Source organism: Rhinopithecus roxellana, chromosome 8, assembly GCF_007565055.1.
Source record: "Rhinopithecus roxellana isolate Shanxi Qingling chromosome 8, ASM756505v1, whole genome shotgun sequence".
NCBI lineage: Eukaryota > Metazoa > Chordata > Mammalia > Primates > Cercopithecidae > Rhinopithecus > Rhinopithecus roxellana.
The window spans coordinates 1,183,749-1,205,316 of record NC_044556.1 but is presented as its reverse complement, the minus strand read 5'-3'; the positions used below and the strand labels follow the sequence as shown (position 1 = coordinate 1,205,316).

Here is a 21,568-nt window from a genome sequence, read left to right as displayed (position 1 = left end):
GAAAGTCTGCAGGCTGCAGTTACTGCAACGTAGGGGACAGGGGAGGAGCTCTTCCTTCCCACAGGCAGGAGGCTGAAGCCTGAGACAGCAGCTGCTGCAACAGGCAACGAGTCGCTGGAAAGTTGCTGGAGGGCCTCGCTACCAAGGCTGGGCAGGAGCGTGTGCACTTGGCCCAGGTGGGGACCGGAAGGAAGGATGCCCTGGCGTGAGCCAGGTGGCCCTGAGGTGCAGAGTGGAGTACGCAGTCCCGAGGCAGGGCCCGAAAAGGTGCTGCATCTTCCTTCTGGGATCTGGGGGACTCAAAGGCCCAGCCCATCCTCTGCTCAGAATGCTTGGGGGTGGTGTCGGGAGGGATGGGAGGCAGCAGGCCTGGGCACCTGCTGCCTCATCTTCCTCTTCCAAGAAGAGACCAGTCTGAGCTGGAAGGAGGGCGCCCGCCCGGCCTGCCAGAGGGCAGCCTGGAGTCACCTGGGCGAGGTGCTCTGTCTGGGCCTGGTGTCCACAGTAGAAGCCCGGGGTCTGGGGCCTGGGCCGGAGCAGGCCGCCGTGGCAAGGGGCGGAGGAGGCCAGCCGCCACCGAGACCTCGGGGCGGGTCCCTACCTCTGCCGGACGTCCTTATCTGGGCCACGGGGTCAGCTTTGTCTGGAGAGCCCAGGGGCCGGGCGCCGGCGAGGCTGAGGAAGGTCCAGCAAGAGCAAGAGTCTGAGGCGGAGGAGGCAAGCGCCAGTGCGGGAGCCCTGAGGGCAGACAGACCCGACCAAGGGGCGTGAAGGGCTCAGCCGCAGACAGGCCCGGCCTGACAGGGCCGGCGGGCAGGGCAGAGGGCAGGCCCGAGGCTGCCACAGCCCACAGGTGCTGCCATCTCTCCTGGGCACGGCGGTGGCCTCTTGGCAGCTAGCTGGGGCGGCACAGGCGCCTTGGACCTTGAGTCTCTGATGAGCTGGCCCCCTCCCTCAGGGGCATCAGGCCCCCAGTGCACCTTGGGGTTCGTGCGCCGAGTGACCTAGCGCCGGAGCTTCTGAGCAACGGTGCCGAGCGGTGTCAGGTCTCGGCCCACAGACGCCAGCGGTCGCCAGGCGGCCGCAGAGGGGCAGGGGATGAGTCAGGCCTTGGGAGCTGGGCCTGGCGGGAAGCAGGGTCCATGCACGGCCGAGCAGGTGGCGGCTCCCAGGGGAGGCCAGAGGGCGGCGAGCTGGCAGAGCTATGGCCCTGCTCTCCTGGCGGCAGCCCCACAGCGAGGCAGAGGCAGAGGGGTGGAGGGAAGCCGGTTACCTTTCCACCATGCGGTCTCGCTGCCGCTTTTTCTGCTTGTCCTGACTCTTCTTGCCTGCCTGTAACTTGCGCTTGGTCTGGCCATTCTCATCCTGAGTGGTCAGGGCCCCTGTGGGAGCAGATGGGCACTGTCACCAATTTGGCTCTGCCAGGACAGGGCAGGCCCTGTGGCCTCTGGCTGAATCACCCGCTGTCCACTCCAGCGGATCCATCGAGAATAGCTGTCCAAGCAAGGCCTCTGGCCATGAGCAGGGCTGGGTATCCTGGGCTGTGCAGGGAGTGGGTTTGGTCTAGGCCCCAAGGAGTGGCGGCCAGGTGCTGACCTGTCCACTCTCCAGGATACCCATGCTCTCTGTGCAGTGGGCCAGGAGGAGGCTGGAAAGCAAAGAGGGGGTATCTTGGTGGGGACACTGGCATATGTTCATAGGGGCCAGGTGGTGGGATGCAGGGAGGCTGCTCACATGGCCCTGCCCACCCCCAACCGGGCACCGCGGCAACAGTGGGCTGACGCTGGATTTGCTGTTAGGTACCTGCTGGCGCTCATCACTCAGGTGGGGGGACACGGAATCCCAAACAGGGGCTGGAGAGGCGCTAAGGGAGAGGACACGCACACCAGAGCCGTAAAAACTGCACCGAGGGTCCCAGATCGGACACCAGCCACTGAGGACTCGGAACTGCGCGTTACTGAGGGACCGAGGGCAGGGGGTGTGCCTGGGGTACCCCACACTTTTACTCGCTGCCCCCATCTAAAGGCAAAACCAATGTGCTCAGCAGGGGTCACCACCATCCACAGCCTCCGCCTGGGAAGGAGGAGGAAGAGTGGGAAGGGGGTGGAGGTGGCAAAAGAAAGCCCACTGCCAGCACACACCTGGGCCCACAAGGGAGGTCCCCAACTGGCCGCATGTCTTCCACAACCCTGCCCTCAGCTGGGTCCCTCCCACTGTGAGCCCCTGGAAGAGCCACCCTAGCACCAGGCACCCCAGGAAAACTCACCCTTCTCTGAATCCTCTTTGCCTTCTTCTCTCCCATCCTCTTTTCCCTCCTCGTCCTCTCCGTCCTAACAATTTCAAATTCCAACTTTAAAACAAGTTTTTTTTTTTTTTTTTTAAAGTAACCAAGTTTATTAGAGCAACGGTATATAGTAAAACAGCTGCTTGCTCCATAGACAGAGCAGGGCTATCCCATAAGCAGGGTGGCCCAGAGTAGCCCAGTTATTTACAATGGCTTTAAATGACAAGGCCCAGCTACGTGCCAGAAACCTCACATCCTCTCACTACCTGGTGCACATGGGGCTGGTCCCATTTTTCAACAAGGAAACTGTGCCTCCAGCTAGGCAGCCTGTGCTTTCTGCCAGACCACATTGCCTCCCCATGCTGGTCACCATGCACACAGAGCTGACACAGCACTGCCTCTGGCCCCCAGGGAGAGCACCACTCTTCAGGCCAGCTTGCCCCTCCTGCAGATAGAAAATACCCAGCCAGAGCCACTTACCACTCTGGAGCCCTTCTCCACAGCCTCGGTGCCTTCAAGGCCCTCTGTGGCTTCCCCCTCAGTGCCCTCATCTGAAAGGGAAAAGAAGGTAAAGCTCAGCCCAGGAGCCCCCGGAGGCAGAGGGTAGACGCCCAGTACCACCCAGCTAGCTCACCATTGTCTGAGTCACTGTTGTCCGAGCAGTCCGTGCGGGTGGCTTTGCTATCCGGCTCATCAGGACTGCCGCCCTGTTTTCTCTTCTTCTTCTTGGTCTGGGTCATAAGTGGGGGAAGCTGTGTCAGGGTGCATGGCTCCCGGCCCTTAGCTCTGCCCCACTGGGAACTAAGCTTCCCAGAGGGGAAGGCCACCTCCACTCACCCGGAAGTCGGCTGTGGTCCAAGTCTTCCAGGTCCGCCTCATCTGCTTCATGCCATTGCCAAACCCGAAGCCAAAGCGGGAGCTGCCTGGGAAGGCGCCCCCACCTCGCATGCCCTGGAACATGCCATACTCGGGGATGATGTTCTGGGAGAAGAGGGAGGGCAGCCGAGAGGCACCAGACATGCACTGGCCCCGGGCCCCCATGGGGTCTTCCCACATGCGCCCATAGCCTGAGGCCATCGGCCGGCCGCTCCGGGCATCCCGGGCCCAGCCCTGCGCCCTGGGACCGAAGGTGTCGTTGCCACGCATGCGGAACTGGTCGCGGTAGGCATCATATTGGCCCTCATAGGCCATTTCCATCTCGGGGTCAAGCTCGCTGTAGTCATAGCCCGACCGGTACAGGTCGCGCTCACTCAGGACGGCCCTTGAGTCACAGGACTCATAGGAGTCATACCTGCAGAGGCATGGAGTGAGTATCAGGTGGAGTCCCTCAGGATCCCTCACCTCCAGGTGACTGCTCTTGCCCTCCCCACAATCTCCCAGTCCAGCACCCACCCTGCCCTGGTGGGGGGCTCAATGTTCAGAAATGCCAATTAAAAAGTTCCAGCCTCTCAGCTGATGTAGGGGCACCACTGCCCCAAACTTGAATGTAGCCACATACTGGCTTGGGGACCCTAAGGAGGACCGACAACTGGGGTGGAGGCTCTAGTCCAGTGAGTCTCAACGAGGGGCAGAGCTGCTCCACAGCCCTTCGGGAACATGTGCACCATCTGTGGGAGTCGCAACGTCCAAGGCTGCTCCTCATGGGGCAAGGCTGAGCACCCCAGCACCCTGCAGGCTGCAGGCAGGTCCAGCACAACGAATGCGCAGCCAGTGAGGCTGATGATACCCATGGGAAACACTGTTGTTGTCCCTCATGGCTGGGGAACCTTCAAACTCTGCAAAGTCCCTCATTACCAAAACAACTAAGACAAAAGGGGGAGTATTTCCCAGGAAAGACACTGAGAGCTTGCCCAGGGACAAGAAAAAGAGCTGTATTACATGACCCTGGAGCCTAGAGCCAGACACCAAACTCTACATACCCTATATTGCAACTGGGAAGGCAGGCCAGACCTCCTCCCAGGACACAGAGGGCACCACAGAGAGCTCTTTTAACCATGACTGCAGCCTGAAGCCTACACCCCCACAGGCCTGGACCCCACACACCTCACAGGCACAAGGGCTCCCCTTGCACACTCTTCCCTAAACCTGGGCCACCAACAGGCACCGGCAGCTCTAAGAGCAGCAGTTGGTGCTGCCACTGCTCTGCTTACCACCATCCCAGGCTCCAGGCTGTGATAAGAAGGTGCACAGCAGCAATGCAAGTCCAAGCCTCACATGCCAAGCCCTCAGCTCTGAGTGCTGCAGCTGTTGGGCCAGGAGTTACAGAGCCCATGGCATCAAGACCCCTTGTGCGTCTCCCACACTCTGCCACCACAGCCCTGGGGCCTCACTCGGCCCTACCAGTGCTCAGCCAGGCGACTCCTTACTCTTGGCTCTCAATCATCTGTTAGCTGGAGCTCCACTCTATCCCGTGCTAAAGATACACCCGCCCTCCTCACCGAAGCCTCGCACTGGGCACAAGCACTCCTGGGCCAAGTATAGTTCAGTTAATGACAAACGCCCACAGCATGATGCTCTGGAGTAGGGCAGATCTGGTAGGCAAGGCCCAGCCCCACCACGTACTTGCTGCGTGCCTTCGGGGTATGACCTGCCTGAACTTCTGTATCCCCACCTGCAAAATGAGGACAGCAGCAGTTCCTCACAGGAGTGCTTCCATCAGGTACATGTTTGTAAGACACAGGAGAGTAACCAGGAAATGCCCACACCTGCCCCGACCCTTACGTGGGGGTGGCCCAGCTCACAGTGATCAGCCCCAAACGCTCATCCCACCCTTCACACCAAACTCCATCTGTCCTGCCCTGACACCACACAGGAGGCAAAGTCTCGAGAGAATTCCAAATGGCTGTCCTTGGAGGGAGGGGCAACTAAACACTGTTTTTGAGGGCACAGTGAAGGCAGCCCAATCTGGGCTTGTTCCTCCCACTCCAAGCTGGGGAAAGGCTGACCACTAGGTAGTATGGCAGGGGTTGAGGGTGGGTGAGAGGAGACACAAGTCAGAGACGGGAAGTGCAACGGACCCCGCTGGGAGCCACAGCAGCACCAAGCAGCGGGGAGGAAGCAGACACAGAGGTGCACTCAGAAAGGAAGACACAGTGGGCAGCAGGCAGGAGTCACCCCTGCAGAGCCTCAGACCCTAGGCAGGTGTCCACTCACCTTTCTCCACCTGAGCCGTACACGCCTCCTTGCATCATGTCTGTCTCCAAATGCGGCACCATATCTAAGCGCTGGTTAATTCTGGATAAAACGGAATCGGCACTGGCGCTACCCGAGGCACTAGTGTTTGCATTTGTGTCAGAGCTAGGCATTTCCCAAGAGTGTGAAGTGGCCATACCATACCCATAGTTGGTGGTGTTATCCTGGCCATAGCCATAGCCATAGCCATAGCCCTCGTAGCCTGCAGTGAGGGAGACAGAGACAAACAGATGGTGGGGGCAGGCAGACAGAGACAGAGACAAACACAGATACAAGGGTATCTTCTGTCACAGAGAGAGAAGACACTAGCCACTGAGGCTGGATGGGCCCTGGCCATTCTGATGAAGGCCTCCTGTTAAGGAGTAGGTAACCCCAGAAACATGCCCCCTCCCCACTCCCAACCTTGGTCAAGCAGGGCAGCAGCTGAGAAACATAGCCAGAACAACCCCAAGGGACAGGACAGCGATCGCAGGAATGACACTTGCCTCTATTTGTTCCAGAGTTCCAAGTTCCATATCCTACAAAAAGTAGAACGGCAGTTACATCTATACTTGCTTACAATACCAGGCCGTAATTCAGGTGCAAAGACAATTATTCCCAGGACCTGACTGGTCAGAGCAGGCTGCACCTCCTCTAACCGAGACGCCTTGAGCTTGCGAGCACTGTGCAAATGATCCAGGCCACTTGCTGCCCTGGTGCCTGGCTGCCTGTGGCTCTGAGTATCTGTTATTTAAGGATCCTCCTGTTCCCAACACTCTCAACTAAGGAACTTGGCTCCTACACTCCTTCCCTTAAGAGCCAGAATTAGGCCAGGCGCGGTGGCTCAAGCCTGTAATCCCAGCACTTTGGGAGGCCGAGACGGGCGGATCACAAGGTCAGGAGATCGAGACCATCCTGGCTAATACGGTGAAACCCCGTCTCTACTAAAGAATACAAAAAACTAGCCCGGCGACGAGGCGGGCGCCTGTAGTCCCAGCTACTTGGGAGGCGGAGGCAGGAGAATGGCGTGAACCTGGGAGGCGGAGCTTGCAGTGAGCTGAGATCCGGCCACCGCACTCCAGCCTGGGCGACAGAGCCAGACTCCGTCTCAAACAAAAAAAAAAAAAAAAAAGAGCCAGAATTAGAAGGTGACCTCCACACCCCAGGCTAAACGCTAATCAGTTTATAGCAGAAAATCCAACCCCAGTCTCCCAAGAGACTGCCTTAAAAGGGAGGGCCAACAAGCCCTTGAATTGTTGACTGTGCTGTGCTGGAACACATCAGTGAGAGAAGCCCAAGAAGCAACCCCTTACTTGAGAAAAGCTGTGGAGAGAACGATCCGGATTATCAACTTAATATGCTCTGGATTCAATCACACTACATGATAAAACCTCATTCCTTCAGGAACATAAAGCCACTGAGAAGTGACAAAGTATAAAGTCCCCTGGGAACTCAAACACACAGTTCCTCCCCAAAGGAGGGCACAGAGCAGGTGACCCCTTTCCCTGGGTCTCTGGTGAGACCCAACAGTTGTTTCCCATTCCATGTCATCTCTGCCCTGCAGACAGAGGACATGCTCAATCCAGGGCAGGGGACCGAAGCTCAGTGAGACAGACAGCAGGGCAGTAAGTGGCAGAAGCCAGACCACAGCAGGAAGAGTATAAGTCAACTGAAAAGATGAGCCAGACAGAATAGGCAGGCTGTTGTCCTGCACTCGGGTTCCTCCACAACCCGGTGCACAAAAAGAATGGGAGAAATCAGAGAGAAGCTGAGGAACTGCTGATGACCACTATGTTTAACAAGAGAGCTCACAAAACAAAAACTCTTGGGCTGGAGAAACCAAAACAGAGGCTTCTCATCCATTTGTTTATGCATACCCTGAGCACAGGGAACAGACGCTTGCAGTCCCAGGCACTGCTCAGGTATGGAGATCTGCTTATCGGTAAGGGAGACGTTAACAGCCAGAGAGCAGCAAGGGTAAGTCAGGAGTGGTAGCTGAGGAAAGAGTGGCTAAGGAGCCATTCTAACAGGCAAGAGAGGCTGGCGGAGCCACATAAAGAACAATGCACACGGCTGGGGGTGGTGGCTCACGCCTGTAATCCCAGCACTTTGGGAGGTCGAGGTGGGCGGATCACCTGAGGTCAGGAGTTTGAAACCAGACTGACCAACATGGTGAAACCCTGACTCTACCAAAAATACAAAAATTAGCCAGGTGAGGTGGCACACACCTTTAGTCCCAGCTACTCAGTAGGCTGAGGCACACGAATTGCTTGAACCCAGGCAGCAGAGATTGCAGTGAGGTGAGATTGCACCACTGCACTCCAGCCTGGGTGACACGGTGAAACTCCATTTCAAAAAAAAAAAAAAAAAATAGAACAACACACAGGTAGCCCAGGTAGCTACTGTATACCTGGCCAAGTGACTGTTTGTCTGTTTGTACCAGGGACAGTGGGCATTAGCTATACTAAAGAAAATAGGAGTCGGGCTCATGCCTGTAATCCCAGCACTTTGGGAGGCCAAGGCGGGTGGATCACGAGGTCAGGAGTTCGAGACCAGCCTGGTCAAAATGGTGAAACCTCATCTCTACTAAAAATACAAAAATTAGCCAGGTATGGTGGTGTGCGCCTATGGTCTCAGCTGCCTGGGAGGCTGAGGCAGGAGAATCACTTGAACCTGGGAGGTGGAGGTTGCAGTGAGCCGAGATCGCACCATTGCACTCCAGGCTGGGCGACTAAGTGAGATTCTCTCTCAAAAAAAAAGAAGAAAAAGAAAAAGGAAAAGAAAAAGAAAATAGGATATGGAGGCAAAAGCAGATCCATCAGAGCTCTGCTTGTGAGGCTACAATGTGGTCACTGCAAGCTTCACCTGCTGAGGATCTGCCAGAACAGAGTGAGGAGGCACAAGGAAAGAAAGCAGGCAACAACTCCGTGAACATCACTTTACGTTTTAAGGACAGGCAGGGCCTCCCACGATGGGCAACTCTCAGGAGTCCCTCCAGGTAAACACTCACTACGTGCCACTTGCTACGCCTGGAGCAACCCAGACTCCTTAATGGACATCCCAGCTGGGTCCCTTCAGAAGGAAGCCTTCATCTAGACTGGCGTTTAGGGACTCCCTAAGACCTGCCCTTTCTGAAAGAATCCCCCAACTCATTTCCATCCCCAGAAGGAATGAGGTCATGGTTGACAAAGGAAATGTTAACGGCATAAAAAAAAAAAAAAAATATATATATATATATATATATATATATATATATATATATATATTTCTTTAAGGATATATATATATATTATAAAAATATAAAATGGCCGGGCGCGGTGGCTCAAGCCTGTAATCCCAGCACTTTGGGAGGCCGAGACGGGCGGATCACGAGGTCAGGAGATCGAGACCATCCTGGCTAATACGGTGAAACCCCGTCTCTACTAAAAATACAAAAAACTAGCCGGGCGATGAGGCGGGCGCCTGTAGTCCCAGCTACTCGGGAGGCTGAGACAGGAGAATGGCGTGAACCCGGGAGGCGGAGCTTGCAGTGAGCTGAGATCCGGCCACTGCACTCCAGCCTGGGCGGCAGAGCAAGACTCCGTCTCAAAAAAAAAATAAATAAATAAATAAAATATATGTACGTATATATTTTTGAGACACAGTCTTGCTCTGTCCCCCAGGCTGAAGTGTAGTGGTGTGATCACAGCTCACTGCAGCCTCGACTTCCCGGGTTCAAGTGACCCTTCTGCCTCAGCCTCCGGAGTGGCTGGGACTACAGGCATGTGCCACCATGCCTGGCTAATTTCTTATATATTTTGTAGAGATAGGGTTGTACTATGTTGCCCAGGCTGGTCTCCAACTCCTGGGGGCTCAAGCGATCCTCCCATCTCAGCCTCTCAGACTGCTGGGATTATAGGCATGAGCCACTGCACCTGGCCAAGGACATAATTTTTAAAAGAAAAAAGGACATGGTCACAGTATGTGATATTTATGGACCAAAAATAGAAAATAATTTAACACTCAACTTTAAGGTAATAGTTAATCAGATTATAGCCTACCTACTCATGTAAGCATAAAAAAATAATTTACTGTGCCTTATGTGGCTTTAAAATAAAGCAGGACCAGTCAGGTGCAGTGGCTCACACCTGTAATCCTACCATTTTGGGAAGTGGGGCAGACCAATCGCTTGAGCCCAGGAGTTTGAGACCAGCCTGGGCAACACAGCAAAACCCTGTCTCTACAAAAAATACAAAAATTAGCTGGGCGTGGTAGGGCATGCCTGTGGTCCCAATTATGCGGGAGGCTGAGGTGGGAGGGCCACCTGTGCCCAGGAGGTGGAGGTTGCAGTGAGCTGAAATTGTGCCACTGCACTCCAGCCTAGGCAACAGAGTGAGACCATATCTTAAAAAAATAAAATAAAGCAGGATCCACAATTCTATCCACATATAAAGTATTAAACTACATAAAATTAGTGAGCTGACAAAAATTAAATATTCATATGGTAGGATCTTAGCTGTTTTTCAAAATATTATTTAAATGTTACATTGTTCTTGCAATTCAAGCCAGAAGGAAAAATATATAAATCCATCTCTACTCTTTCACAATTATGTATGTAAAAAAAATCTCAAAAAGATCTACAAAAGAGCTACTAGAACAAGTGAGCTTAGCAAGGTTTATTACAAGGTCAATCTATAAGTCAAATTTCAAATATTATAAGGTAAACCTACAATCAAATAGCAATCAAATTTCTACATATCAGCAATGAATTGGAAGTTTTTAAAAGTATCATTCACTATAGTACTAAAAACATGTAAAACTTAAGTGTAAATCTAACAAAATATGTGTAGGATCTGTGTTGAAAACTACAAAACACTAATAAATCAAAGACCTACATCAATGAAGTGACATACTGCATTCATGATTCAGAAGACTTGATATTGTTAAGATGTCAATTTTCTCAAACTAATCTCAAACTAACCTTTAGATTCTACAGACTTGATAGATCTATAGACCCAAGGCTCTCTTGCTCAAAATCTCAGCACGAATTTTTAAAAAACTTGATAAACTGATTCTAAAATTTATATGCAAAAGCAAAGAAACTAACAATTCTGGAAAAAAGAACAAACCTGGAGGACTAATATTTCAAGATTACTACTATCCAGTAATCAAGACTGTATTGCTGGGCCAGGCGTGGTGGCTAAGGCCTGTAATTCCAACACTTTGGGAGGCCGAGGCAGGTGGATCACGTGAGGTCAGGAGTTTGAGACCAGCCTGGCCAAATGGTGAAACCAGTCTCTACTAAAAATACAAAAAGACTGTGCTGCTGAATGAAGTTCAGATGTATAGACCAATGGAACAGAATGAGAGTCCAAGAGTCCAGAAACAGAGCCACAGTAGATGGCCAACTGATTTTCAGAAAAGGTACAAAGGCATTTCAATAGAGAAAAAATAGTCCTGGCGTGGTGGCTCACACCTATAATCCTAGCATTTTGGGAGGCCGAGGCAGGCGGATCACCTGAGATCAGGAGTTCAAGACTAGCCTGGTCAACATGGTGAAACCCTGTCTCTACTAATGATACAAAAATTAGCCGGGCGTAGTGGTACATGCCTGTAATCCCAGCTGTTTGGGAGGCCAAGGCATGAGAATCGCTTGAATCCGGAAGGTGGAGGCTGTGGTGAGCCGAGATCGCACCACTGCACTCCAGCCTGGGCAACAAGAGCGAAACTCTGTCTTAAAAGAGAAAGAAAGAAAGAAAGAGGCCGGGCACAGTGGCTCACGCCTGTAATCCCAGCAGTTTGGGAGGCCAAGGCAGGCAGATCACGAGGTCAGGAGATGGAGACCATACTGGCTAACATGGTGAAACCCCGTCTCTACTAAAAATACAAAAAAATTAGCCTGGCGTGGTGGCGGGCGCCTATAGTCCCAGCTGCTCAGGAGGCTGAGGAGGGAGAATGGCGTGAAATTGGGAGGTGGAGCTTGCAGTGAGCCGAGATCCGGCCACTGCACTTCAGCCTGGGGGACAGAGTGAGACTCTGTCTCAAAACAAAAAAAAAAGAAAGAAAGAAAAAACAGTTTTTTTTTTCTTTTTAAACAAACGGTGCTGAAACAATTGTATATCTATATGCAATAGAAGAAGAAACCTTAGCTTATACTGCACACCTTGTAGAAAATTAACTCAATATGGGTCACAGACTAAATGTAAAACCTTAAACTAAAACACCTAAAAGAAAATTCAAAAGAAAAATCTTATAGATTTCTTAGATATAAAAGGAAAATTATCATCTATTAAAGAAAAGATTGAATTCGGCTTCAAAATTAACAACTTGTGTTCTTTCAAAGATACTGGCAAGAGAATAGACATGCCACAGTCTGGGAGAAAACATTTGTAAATGGCACATCTGAGAAATGGCTTGTACTCAGAATACGTAACCCAGAGGGAAAAGAATTCAAAAGGATGTGCAATTAGGGACTATACTTGATGAGAGGAAGAGGCAGGGAGGGCAGGACAGGGAAGCCAAGCAAACCAAGTTTCTCCTCATTTATGAAACACCTGATACCTTCTCACCCAATTTCAAAAAAAATTTTTTTTTTTTTTTGAGATGGAGTCTCACTCTGTCGCCCGGGCTGGAGTGCAGTGGCCGGATCTCAGCTCACTGCAAGCTCCGCCTCCCGGGTTCACGCCATTCTCCTGCCTCAGCCCCCCGAGTAGCTGGGACTACAGGCGCCCGCCACCCCGCCCAGCTAGTTTTTTGTATTTTTTAGTAGAGACGGGGTTTCACAGTGTTAGCCAGGATGGTCTCGATCTCCTGACCTCGTGATCCGCCCGTCTCGGCCTCCCAAAGTGCTAGGATTACAGACTTGAGCCACCGCGCCCGGCCTCAAAATATTTTAAGTCTTCCCTTTTTCTGGGACTAGCTGCTGCTACTTGGGAAGCTTACTTAAGTCCCTTTATGCAGTGATCCCTGAGGGCATGTTAGCTGCGTAGGATCAGTCTTTCCCCAGATCTTGGTAGTAAAAGAAATTACCCATCTCAGTAATTAAGACATTATCCTTGTTAATTCCAAAGAGGGCTCCTTCTCAACAGACACCCCTAGAGTCACAGACAACCAAAGACCAGCTTTATCAGCAGTTCCGGGCTGCCACAGCACACAAACGAAACAGATAAAACAGCATCTGTGAATCCTACTGGTGGCTACTTCTGAATTAGCTAAATAAGTGTTTCTGTCCATACTGGAAAACTCAATCAGAGATCTTCACTCAACTCTCTGTGTGTGGAGCCTGCTGGCTTGAGGTGGCCTGGCTGAGTCTCCGAAAGCTGCCAGATTCACATACTCAGCCTCTCTCCCACAGCAAGGACACGCACTACGCTGGGACTAAGTTAATAGCTTGCTCTCTCCTGGACCAATCCTTTGGACTTTTTTTTTTTTTTTTGATATGGAGTCTTGCTCTGTTGCCAGGCTGGAATGCAATGGCGTGATCTCGGCTCACTGTAACCTCTGCCTCCAGGGTTCAAGCGATTCCCCTGCCTCAGCCTCCTGAGTAGCTGGGACTATAGGTGAGTGCCACCATGCCCAGCTAATGTTTTGTATTTAGTAGAGATGGCGTTTCACCATGTTGGCCAGGATGGTCTCGATCTCCTGACGTCAGGTGATCCACCCACCTCAGCCTCCCAAAGTGCTGGGATTACAGGCGTGAGCCGCTGTGCCCTCCTTTGGACTTTAGCTGGTCACTCTGACTCCCAGTCCCTCTCCCATGGGGATCTGAAGCCAGGCCTTTTATCAAAGAGCCTAACTTGCTCAGGAACACAGCTACTTTTCCCATAACTGTCTGAAAGGGAAGCACTAGCTATTCAAATGGGCACACCATTTCACACAAGTTTAGGTTTAAAAAAGCATGACAGGATGACAGCAAAGCCAAAGGCAACTAAGAAGACAAGGAACTGCTCTGCAGAACACTTTTGTTCCCACCAGAGGCCCACACTTACCATAATCACAGGTGGGCTGAGCACTGGTATCCGAGTATGTCGACTGCAAAGTGGTTTCAGATCCCTGGACAAAGCCTAGACATAAAGACAGTGGGGTTAATTTCCCCAAGCAAGTCACAGGGAAATGACCTGAGACTACCTAACCTTTGGTATGGGATTGCCAGCAGGCCCTTCTCTCAATGAAAACCATCAAAACCTCTAGATTCCACAGTTTAATTAGACTGTCAGAAAATATTAACTAATGGAAAGGCAGGTTATGTTTAACTTGCTATACCAGGAGGACTAGATTAAAAATTAAAAAATTATTTATTTACTTTTTAAAAACAGGGTCTCACTCTGTCTGGGCTGGAATGCTGTGGCATGATCACGGCTCACTGCAACCTCGACTTTCCAGGCTCAAACGATCCTCTTGCCTCAGCCTCCCAAGTAGCTAAGACTATAGGTTCATGCCATCATGTCCAGCTAATTTTTATATTTTTTGTAGAGATGGGGTTTCATCATGTTGCCCAGGCTGGTCTTTAATTCCTAGACTCAAGCAATCCACCCTCCTGAACCTCCCAAAGTGTTGGGATTACACGCATGAGCCACAGAGCCTGGCCCCAAATAAAAATTTTTAAACATTTAAGTCAGTAGCCTATTTTGATAAATGAACACCCAAGTTATCATTCTGTTAAATGAGGAAACTATTCAAATCCCTGAAAGGTGAGCCACTTGGAATTCAAACAAGGATGGAGGTTAGCTTCCAAACCATGTTAAAGCAAATAATACCCCCTCTCCCTGTCCTAAATCTGAAACACAAACTGCTTTATATTTTGGTTTTCCATTAAAAAGTGTGTATAACAATTATTTCTGGGCTGGATGGCTATTTGTAATTTTCAGGTCATGAGTTGGCTCTGATGGGAAAGGCAAATATTGCCTCTTTTGGGCAGCACTTTGGGAGGCCAAGGCAGGCAGATTACGAGGTCAGGAGATCGAGACCATCCTGGCAAACATGGTGAAACCCCGTCAGGTGAATCCCCACCAGGTTGGGATTACAGGCAAGTATGCTTGTAATCCCAACACTTTGGGAGGCCAAGGTGACCAGCCTGGGCAACAGGGCGAAACCCTGTCTCTACAAAAAATACAAAAAAAAAAAAAAAAAGTCAGCTGTGGCAGCATATGCCTGTAGTCCTAGCTACTTGGGAGGCTGAGGTGGGAGTGTCACCTGAGCCCAGAAGATCAAGACTGCAGTGAGCTATGATTGCGCCACTGCATTCTAGCCTGGGTGACAGAGCAAGACCGTCTCAATAAAAAACAAAAAACAATTATTTCTTAAAAGTAATTCTTTGGGGTTGGCATGTTCATATGGAAATAAGTATTATTATGTATACATAAAATTTCCTATCTTCTCAACTCTCAAACTGTTTCTCAACATAAAATGAATTAGGGCTGAATACTGGCTCATGCCTGTACTCAGTACTTTGGGAGGCCAACGGGGGTCGACTGGTTGAGGTCAGGAGTTCAAGACCAGCCTGGCCAACATGGTGAAACCCCATCTCTACCAAAAATACAAAAATTAGGCCGGGTGCGGTGGCTCATAATCCCAGCACTGTAATCCCAGCACTGGGTGGCTGAGGTGGGTGGATCACGAGGTCAGAAGTTCTGGCCAATATGGTGAAACCCTATTTTCTCTACTAAAAATACAAAAATTAGCTGGGCGTGGTGGTGTGTGCCTGTAGTCCCAGCTGCACGGGAGGCTGAGGCAGGAGAATCACTTGAACCCAAGAGGTGGAGGTTGTAGTGAGCCAAGATCATGCCACTGCATTCCAGCCTGGGCAACAGAGCAAGACTCTGTCTCAAAACAAACAAAACCCCAAAATTAGCTGGGCATAGTGGCGCCTGCCTGTAATCCCAGGTTCTTGGGAGGGTGAGGGAGAAGAACCTCTTAAACCCAGGAGGCGGAGGTTGCAGTGAGTGGAGATTGTGCCACTGCACTCTAGCCTGGGTAACGGATCAAGACGCCATCTCAAAATAAATAAATAAATAAAATAAAATGAGTTAGTGTCAAGTAAGGAAAACTTCTACCTCTATCAGAAACCACTGCTCCTACAGACTATGCTTAATCCTAATCCTGCCACTTGCTTTAAAACTACATTTAAAAAAAAAACCTCTACAGTTAGAAATACATACATATATATTTATTTTGAGACGGAGTGTCACACTAGGCTGGAGTGCAGTGGCACGATCTCAGCTCATTGCAACCTCCACCTCCCGGATTCAAGCGATTCTCCTGCCTCCGCCTTCTGAGTAGCTGGGACTACAGGCACGTGCCACCACGTCCGGCTCCTTTTTTGTATTTTTCGTAGAGATGGGGTTTCACCGTGTTAGCCAGGACGGTCTCAATCTCCTAAACTTGTGATCCACCCACCTCGGCCTCCCACAGTGCTGGGATTACAGGCGTGAGCCACCGTGCCCAGCCAGAAATACATATTTTTGAATAATTTTCTCTCAGCACTGAAATTTTGACAGATACCATAAGAGGCAGGATTTGCCTTTCCCATCAGAGCCAACTCATGACCTGAAAATTAAAGTCTTTGCCTCTAACAGCTTGTTTGTATCAAAAACCTACAGAAGTGCCTTCCCCCTGGGTAGGCGTTCTCTTACTCGTTGACAGTCTCTCTATTTTCTCTCTTAAGACCACAGCAGCAGCAGCCAACACTGAACAAGTGCTTTCCCTGCAGGATGCCAAGAACATTTATCTGCAATGATCTCATCTCATCCTCACCACAGATAAGAAGGGCAGGTGGGCAAGATCCCTTACTCTGCAATTCCCCCAGGTACAAAAGGGTCTAAAGACCAAGTGTTTTCTATCAGTGTGGTGTCAAAACTCACGCTGCAGCTGTTTTCACCTGTGAGGACATTTATAATCTTTCTTTGTCCTACTTAGTACAGAATTAATGTATTTAAATACAGGGCCCCACGTGACTTCTCTTAAGCTAGAATTCCAAAATACATCTAGCTCCAAGGGTTCCAAAGAAGGAGCTGTGAACCCAACTTCATCTTTACTTTCCAGAGTAGGGACTGGGCCCTGAGGAAGGATAAAACCGAGGACACACAGACCCAGTCTTCTACCTTCCCTAAGTAAAGAGAGTAGGAATCCACTGAAATGGATTCCTTCCAGGGATCTGGACCTTCCTGAGATGCCTGAAATCCAGGCATTGTTGGTTAATAGCTATCCATAAGAAATACTGACAGCAGCTTTGAAGAGTTCACCCAGGGGAAAGCCTTATAATGTAAGAAGTACCCAGCCCCTGTGGTCTCCACTGTTGGCTCGACTAGCTTCTGGAAACTTGTTCTTTCAGCAATTGGGCCAGCAGTAAAATGGCCTCAGACTTCAGATAATGTGGTCTGCGAGTACTGCAACGGCAAATGACAGCCTACCATACCCTCACAAGAACACAGTCAGCAAGCTGCTGAGCAAAACATCTGTGTCTGTTCAGGCGAGAGGGGCCCTGGTTCTTCCCTAGGAAGGAAAGACGATCCATCAAACCCTCCAAGATCAACAGCAATCTCTGCTCTAACTCTGTCCCCTGCACCACATGGACATTCTGCTCCACAATACTGTCTGCAAAGATCGCAGGACAGGCCCTTCTAGAGCCAGTTTTGGCTCCTATTATGAATAAATTCTTTTTTTTTTTTTTGAGACGGAGTCTCGCCCTGTCGCCCAGGCTGGAGTGCAGTGACGCGATCTCAGCTCACCACAAGCTCTGCCTCCCGAGTTTACGCCATTCTTCTGCCTCAGCCTCCCGAGTAGCTGGGACTACAGGCGCCCGCCACCTTGCCTGGCTAGTTTTTTGTATTTTTTTAGTAGAGACGGCGTTTCACTGTGTTCGCCAGGATGGTCTCGATCTCCTGACCTCGTGATCCACCCGTCTCGGCCTCCCAAAGTGCTGGGATTACAGGCTTGAGCCACCGCGCCCGGCCTTTTTTTTTTTTTTTGAGATGGAGTTTCGCTCTTGTTGCCCAGGCTGGAGTGCAGTGGTGCGATCTTTGCTCACTGCAACCTCTGCTTCCCGGGTTCAAGCGATTCTCCTGCCTCAGCCTCCTGAGGAGCTGGGATTACAGGCATGCGCCACCAGAGCCAGCTAATTTTGTATTTTTAGTAGAGATGGGGTTTCTCCACGTTGGTCAGGCTGGTCTCAAACCCCCAACCTCACGGGATCCGCCTGCCTGGGTCTCCCAAAGTGCTGGGATTACAGATGTGAGCCACTGAGCCCATTCTAAATTCTTAGCTGGTTTGTAAAGTGTTCTCTTGGTACAATTTACCAGCCTGATTAGCTCTGGATGAAAAAATAAAATATGCCCTATATGGCCCTATAAAGCTAAGTGTCAGATCATGGATTTCTTTCTATTTTTATTAGAGACAGGAGGTCTCACTGTCATCCAGGCTGGAGTGCAGTGGCACAATCACTGCTCACTATGGCCTCAGACTCTGGGGCTCAAGCAATCCTCCTACTTCAGTCTCCTGTGTAGGTGGGACTATAGTCACACACCACCAGGCCCAGCTAATTTTTGTTTTCTTTTTTTCTTTTCTTTCTTTTTTTTTTTTGAGAGACAGGGTCTCACTATGGACCCATACCGGTCTTGAATTCCTGGGCTTAAGCGATCCTCTCACTCTGAGACCATGGATTTCTAGTTCTGCAGCAACACTCCTTGCTTGTAATCAATCTCTCTTGTCAACTTGTTTTGCTCAAAAATACAAAAGCAGGGCCGGGCGCGGTGGCTCAAGCCTGTAATCCCAGCACTTTGGGAGGCCGAGACGGGTGGATCACAAGGTCAGGAGATCGAGACCATTCTGGCTAACACAGTGAAACCCCGTCTCTACTAAAAATACAAAAAACTAGCCGGGCGAGGTGGCGGACACCTGTAGTCCCAGCTGCTCGGGAGGCTGAGGGAGGAGAATGGCGTGAAACCAGGAGGCGGAGATTGCAGTGAGCTGAGATCCTGCCACTGCACTCCAGCCTGGGCGACAGAGCGAGACTCCGTCTCAAAAAAAAAAAACAAAAACAAAAACAAAAACAAAAAACAAAAGCAGGCCAAATGCTGGGGCTCATGTCTGTAACACCAGTACTCTGGGAGGCTGAGTTGGGAGGATCACTTGAGCCTAGGAGTTCAAGACCTGCCTGGCAACATAGTGAGACCTCATCTCAGAAATAAAAAATTAGCCGGGCATGGTGGCATGCACATGCAGTCACAGCTACTTGGGAGGCTGAGGTGAGGTGGGAAGATCACTTGAGCACAGGAGGGCAAGGCTGCAGTGAGCTATGATGGTGCCACTGCATTCCAGCCTGGGCAACATAGTGAGACCCTGTCTCAACAAAACAAAACAAAAGTTTCTCAGTTTTATACTTTTCCTTCTTTTTCCTTTTTAAAAAAGAGTATATATTTTCTTGAGACAGGATATTGCTCTGTTGCCCAGGCTGGAGTGCAGTGGCATGATCATAACTCAGCAATGTTGAACTCCCGGGCTCCAGCAAACATCCCAGAGTCTCGCTGTCATCCAGGCTGGAGTGCAGTGGCACAATCATGGCTCACTGCAGTCTCAATCTTGCATAGTTAACCTTTCATTTTTAATTTTTATAGAGAAAGAGTCTTGCTGTGTTGCCCAGGCTCATCTCAAACTCCCGGCCTCAAGCAATCTTCCTGCCTTGGCCTCCCAAAGTGTTGAGATTACAGGTGTGAGCCACCGTGCCTGATCTAGAAAAAAGAGTCTTATTTGAAGGAGTAACAGAGAGTGCCAAAAATTAAAGGATAACTGGAATTAGGTTAGGTTGCCTCCAACCTTTATTATCTGAGCCAAGAGTAGGGTGACAACCATCCTCCAAGATAGTCTCCAATCATTCTTGCCTCTTAATGTTATGTTGATCCCTCCCAACTAATAGAGGTAGCCACTGCAACCAATAAGATTTATGAAAATGACTGAGTGTGACTTCTGGGATTTCTGCCTTGCTCTTTCTGGGATCATTCAGTCTGGGGAAAACCAGCCACCATATTGTGAGGACTCGCCAGCAGCCAGCCCTAGGGACAGATCCATGGGGCCAAGAATTAACGGCCAGCATCAGCCCGCCAGGCATGGGAGTTTAAGTCACCTTGGAGGTGGGACCTCCAGCCTCAGTCAGGCTTTCAGATGACTCTAGTCCAGATAGAGATCCCAAATGTAACCTCATGATATTCCAAGCTGGAACCACCCAGCGAAATCACCTGTCCATTCCAAACATAAGGAAACTGTGTAAGACAATAAAGGTTTCTGTGACAAGTGCGGTAGCATTTCAGACCTTTGTTTGAGGGCCTGATTCTGGATATTTCTGTCCTGTTTTCCACTGCTCTCCTCTTCCCCTCTCAGTGCTAGAAATGCAGCTTCCTTTCCCACGTATAAAGTAACTGGGTTCAAAAGCAGGGCGAGTTAATAGAAAGATTTATTAGTCACCTTTTATGTTTAATAATGGTTAACATTTGCTTTGAGGCCTCTAGGACTTACTCTTAAAGCTAGTAGTTGTCTGAAATGTGACTTAAAATGCCTTTGACTTTAGTGCCCTACTTCTTAAAAGGGGAAGACTCACATTATAAATTACTGTGGTTTTCAGTTTATCAAGATAAAGGAAAAACGAATCATTACTTTATTAGCTTGGCTATCTCAGTGCCCACCCAAACCCAGAACTACAGCCTACAAGTCTAGAGCTGGAATTCAGGTTGGGTCATTAGTGACCTTGTAACTCAGTTTCCTCATCTATTAAAGAAAAAGAGCTCCATTACTCAGCTACCCCACAGCAACCAACCATTCATCTTCTGGTTTCTTCAGCAGTCCTGTTTTTAAAAACCATGAAACTGTCTTCCAGTTCTTGGTAAGACTTGGTGAGAATTATATTCCAATCCCAGAGATGTCGTAACAACCCTATAGTCTTTCCTCCTGAACTAGGAAAGTTACAGAAAGGCTCTAGCAGAGCTGCCCAAGCTGGGCACTGCTGATGTTTGAGGCCAGATACTTCTTTGCAGTAGGTGTCATTGTGTATACTGTAGCAGGGCAACATCCCAAGCCTCCATCCACCAGATACCAGCAGCACTTCCTCTCCCATATGTGACAACCAAAAATGTCTCCAGACATTGCCAGATGTCCTCTGGGGGCAGAATCACCCCTGGCTGAGAAGCCACTGGGCTGGGGGATGGTTGCTAGAAAAACTGGGGTTCTTGGAAAGCTCCTGACCTGGGGGCCAGGGTAGAGAGGACTGGCACTACCTTCTTGCCTATGCAAACATAAAGTGGTCTACAAAGGAGCTCCAGAGACTCATGTTCCATTCTCAGTTCTCAACATTCCAAGTAGAATGCAGGTTACCTGGCAACCACACACGCTCAAGCCTATAATACCCTCATCAAATGGGGAGGCCTAGTCTAAGTCTCCTGGCTGAGAATCCTCATCAGTCACTGCCAAGGGAAACCCAGGAGGCCTTAGCAATTCACGCAGTGATGATTTACAGTCGCCCAAGCATATTGCGGGGGGCGGAGAGGGGCTCTCGGATCTTATCACCCACTCTCCCTTTCAAATCCCATTGGCCTCCCACTGGCCTCTTTGGCTGATCTTCTAACAAGCCAGGTAGTTCCTGCCCGTAAGCCTTTTACAGCAAAAGCTCCTTGGGCCAGATATCTTTATTCTCTCACTCCATTTAGATCTCTGCTCAAATGTCACCTCTTTACAGAGGGCTCCAACCACTCCATGTAGTGGAGCGACCCCCGCACGGTACTGACCACCCTAAATATATCCTGCACTCGCTTATTTGCCTATTAAGATCCGTCCTCGCCTCTAAGCTGCTTGATGAAGTCTTGTCCGTATTCCCAGTACCCAATCTGCACAGGCACGGTTCATTTGACAGAGGTAGAGGAAATTAACGTGGAACCTTGTCATTCCTTGCAGTTCAGCCCCCTAGGGGCCCAAGACTCCCCGCTCAGCCCAAACCTTTCCAATATTTACTTATCCCCCTAGGGCCTGGCGCCTCTCCCAGTTCTGAAATAGACAAAAGCGGGTGGTGGGTGGGATCGGGATGGGGGTGTAGAGCTGCGGCGTTTTTGCAGAGAAACTGCGCGGGGGAGGACGCGACAATGGCGACGGCAGCCG

General features: G+C 50.3%; 1 protein-coding gene across 2 annotated transcripts in view; it reads right to left on the bottom strand.

The window, feature by feature from the left end:
- Positions 1-21,568, bottom strand: part of AKAP8L (A-kinase anchoring protein 8 like) — a 36,088-nt gene that overhangs the window by 13,954 nt on the left and 566 nt on the right. Inside the window, exons 2-10 of one of the 2 annotated variants that reach the window (XM_010361536.2) lie at positions 13,423-13,497; positions 5,962-5,994; positions 5,621-5,678; positions 5,438-5,518; positions 3,122-3,575; positions 2,919-3,015; positions 2,765-2,835; positions 2,267-2,330; positions 1,274-1,382 (exon numbers count right to left, since the gene is read on the bottom strand). In XM_010361536.2, the coding sequence (XP_010359838.1) occupies positions 1,274-1,382; positions 2,267-2,330; positions 2,765-2,835; positions 2,919-3,015; positions 3,122-3,575; positions 5,438-5,518; positions 5,621-5,678; positions 5,962-5,994; positions 13,423-13,497 (1,042 nt within the window). Of the gene's footprint in view, positions 1-1,273; positions 1,383-2,266; positions 2,331-2,764; positions 2,836-2,918; positions 3,016-3,121; positions 3,576-5,437; positions 5,679-5,961; positions 5,995-13,422; positions 13,498-21,568 lie in introns of both variants that reach the window. The other variant, XM_010361535.2, reaches the window with a different exon arrangement.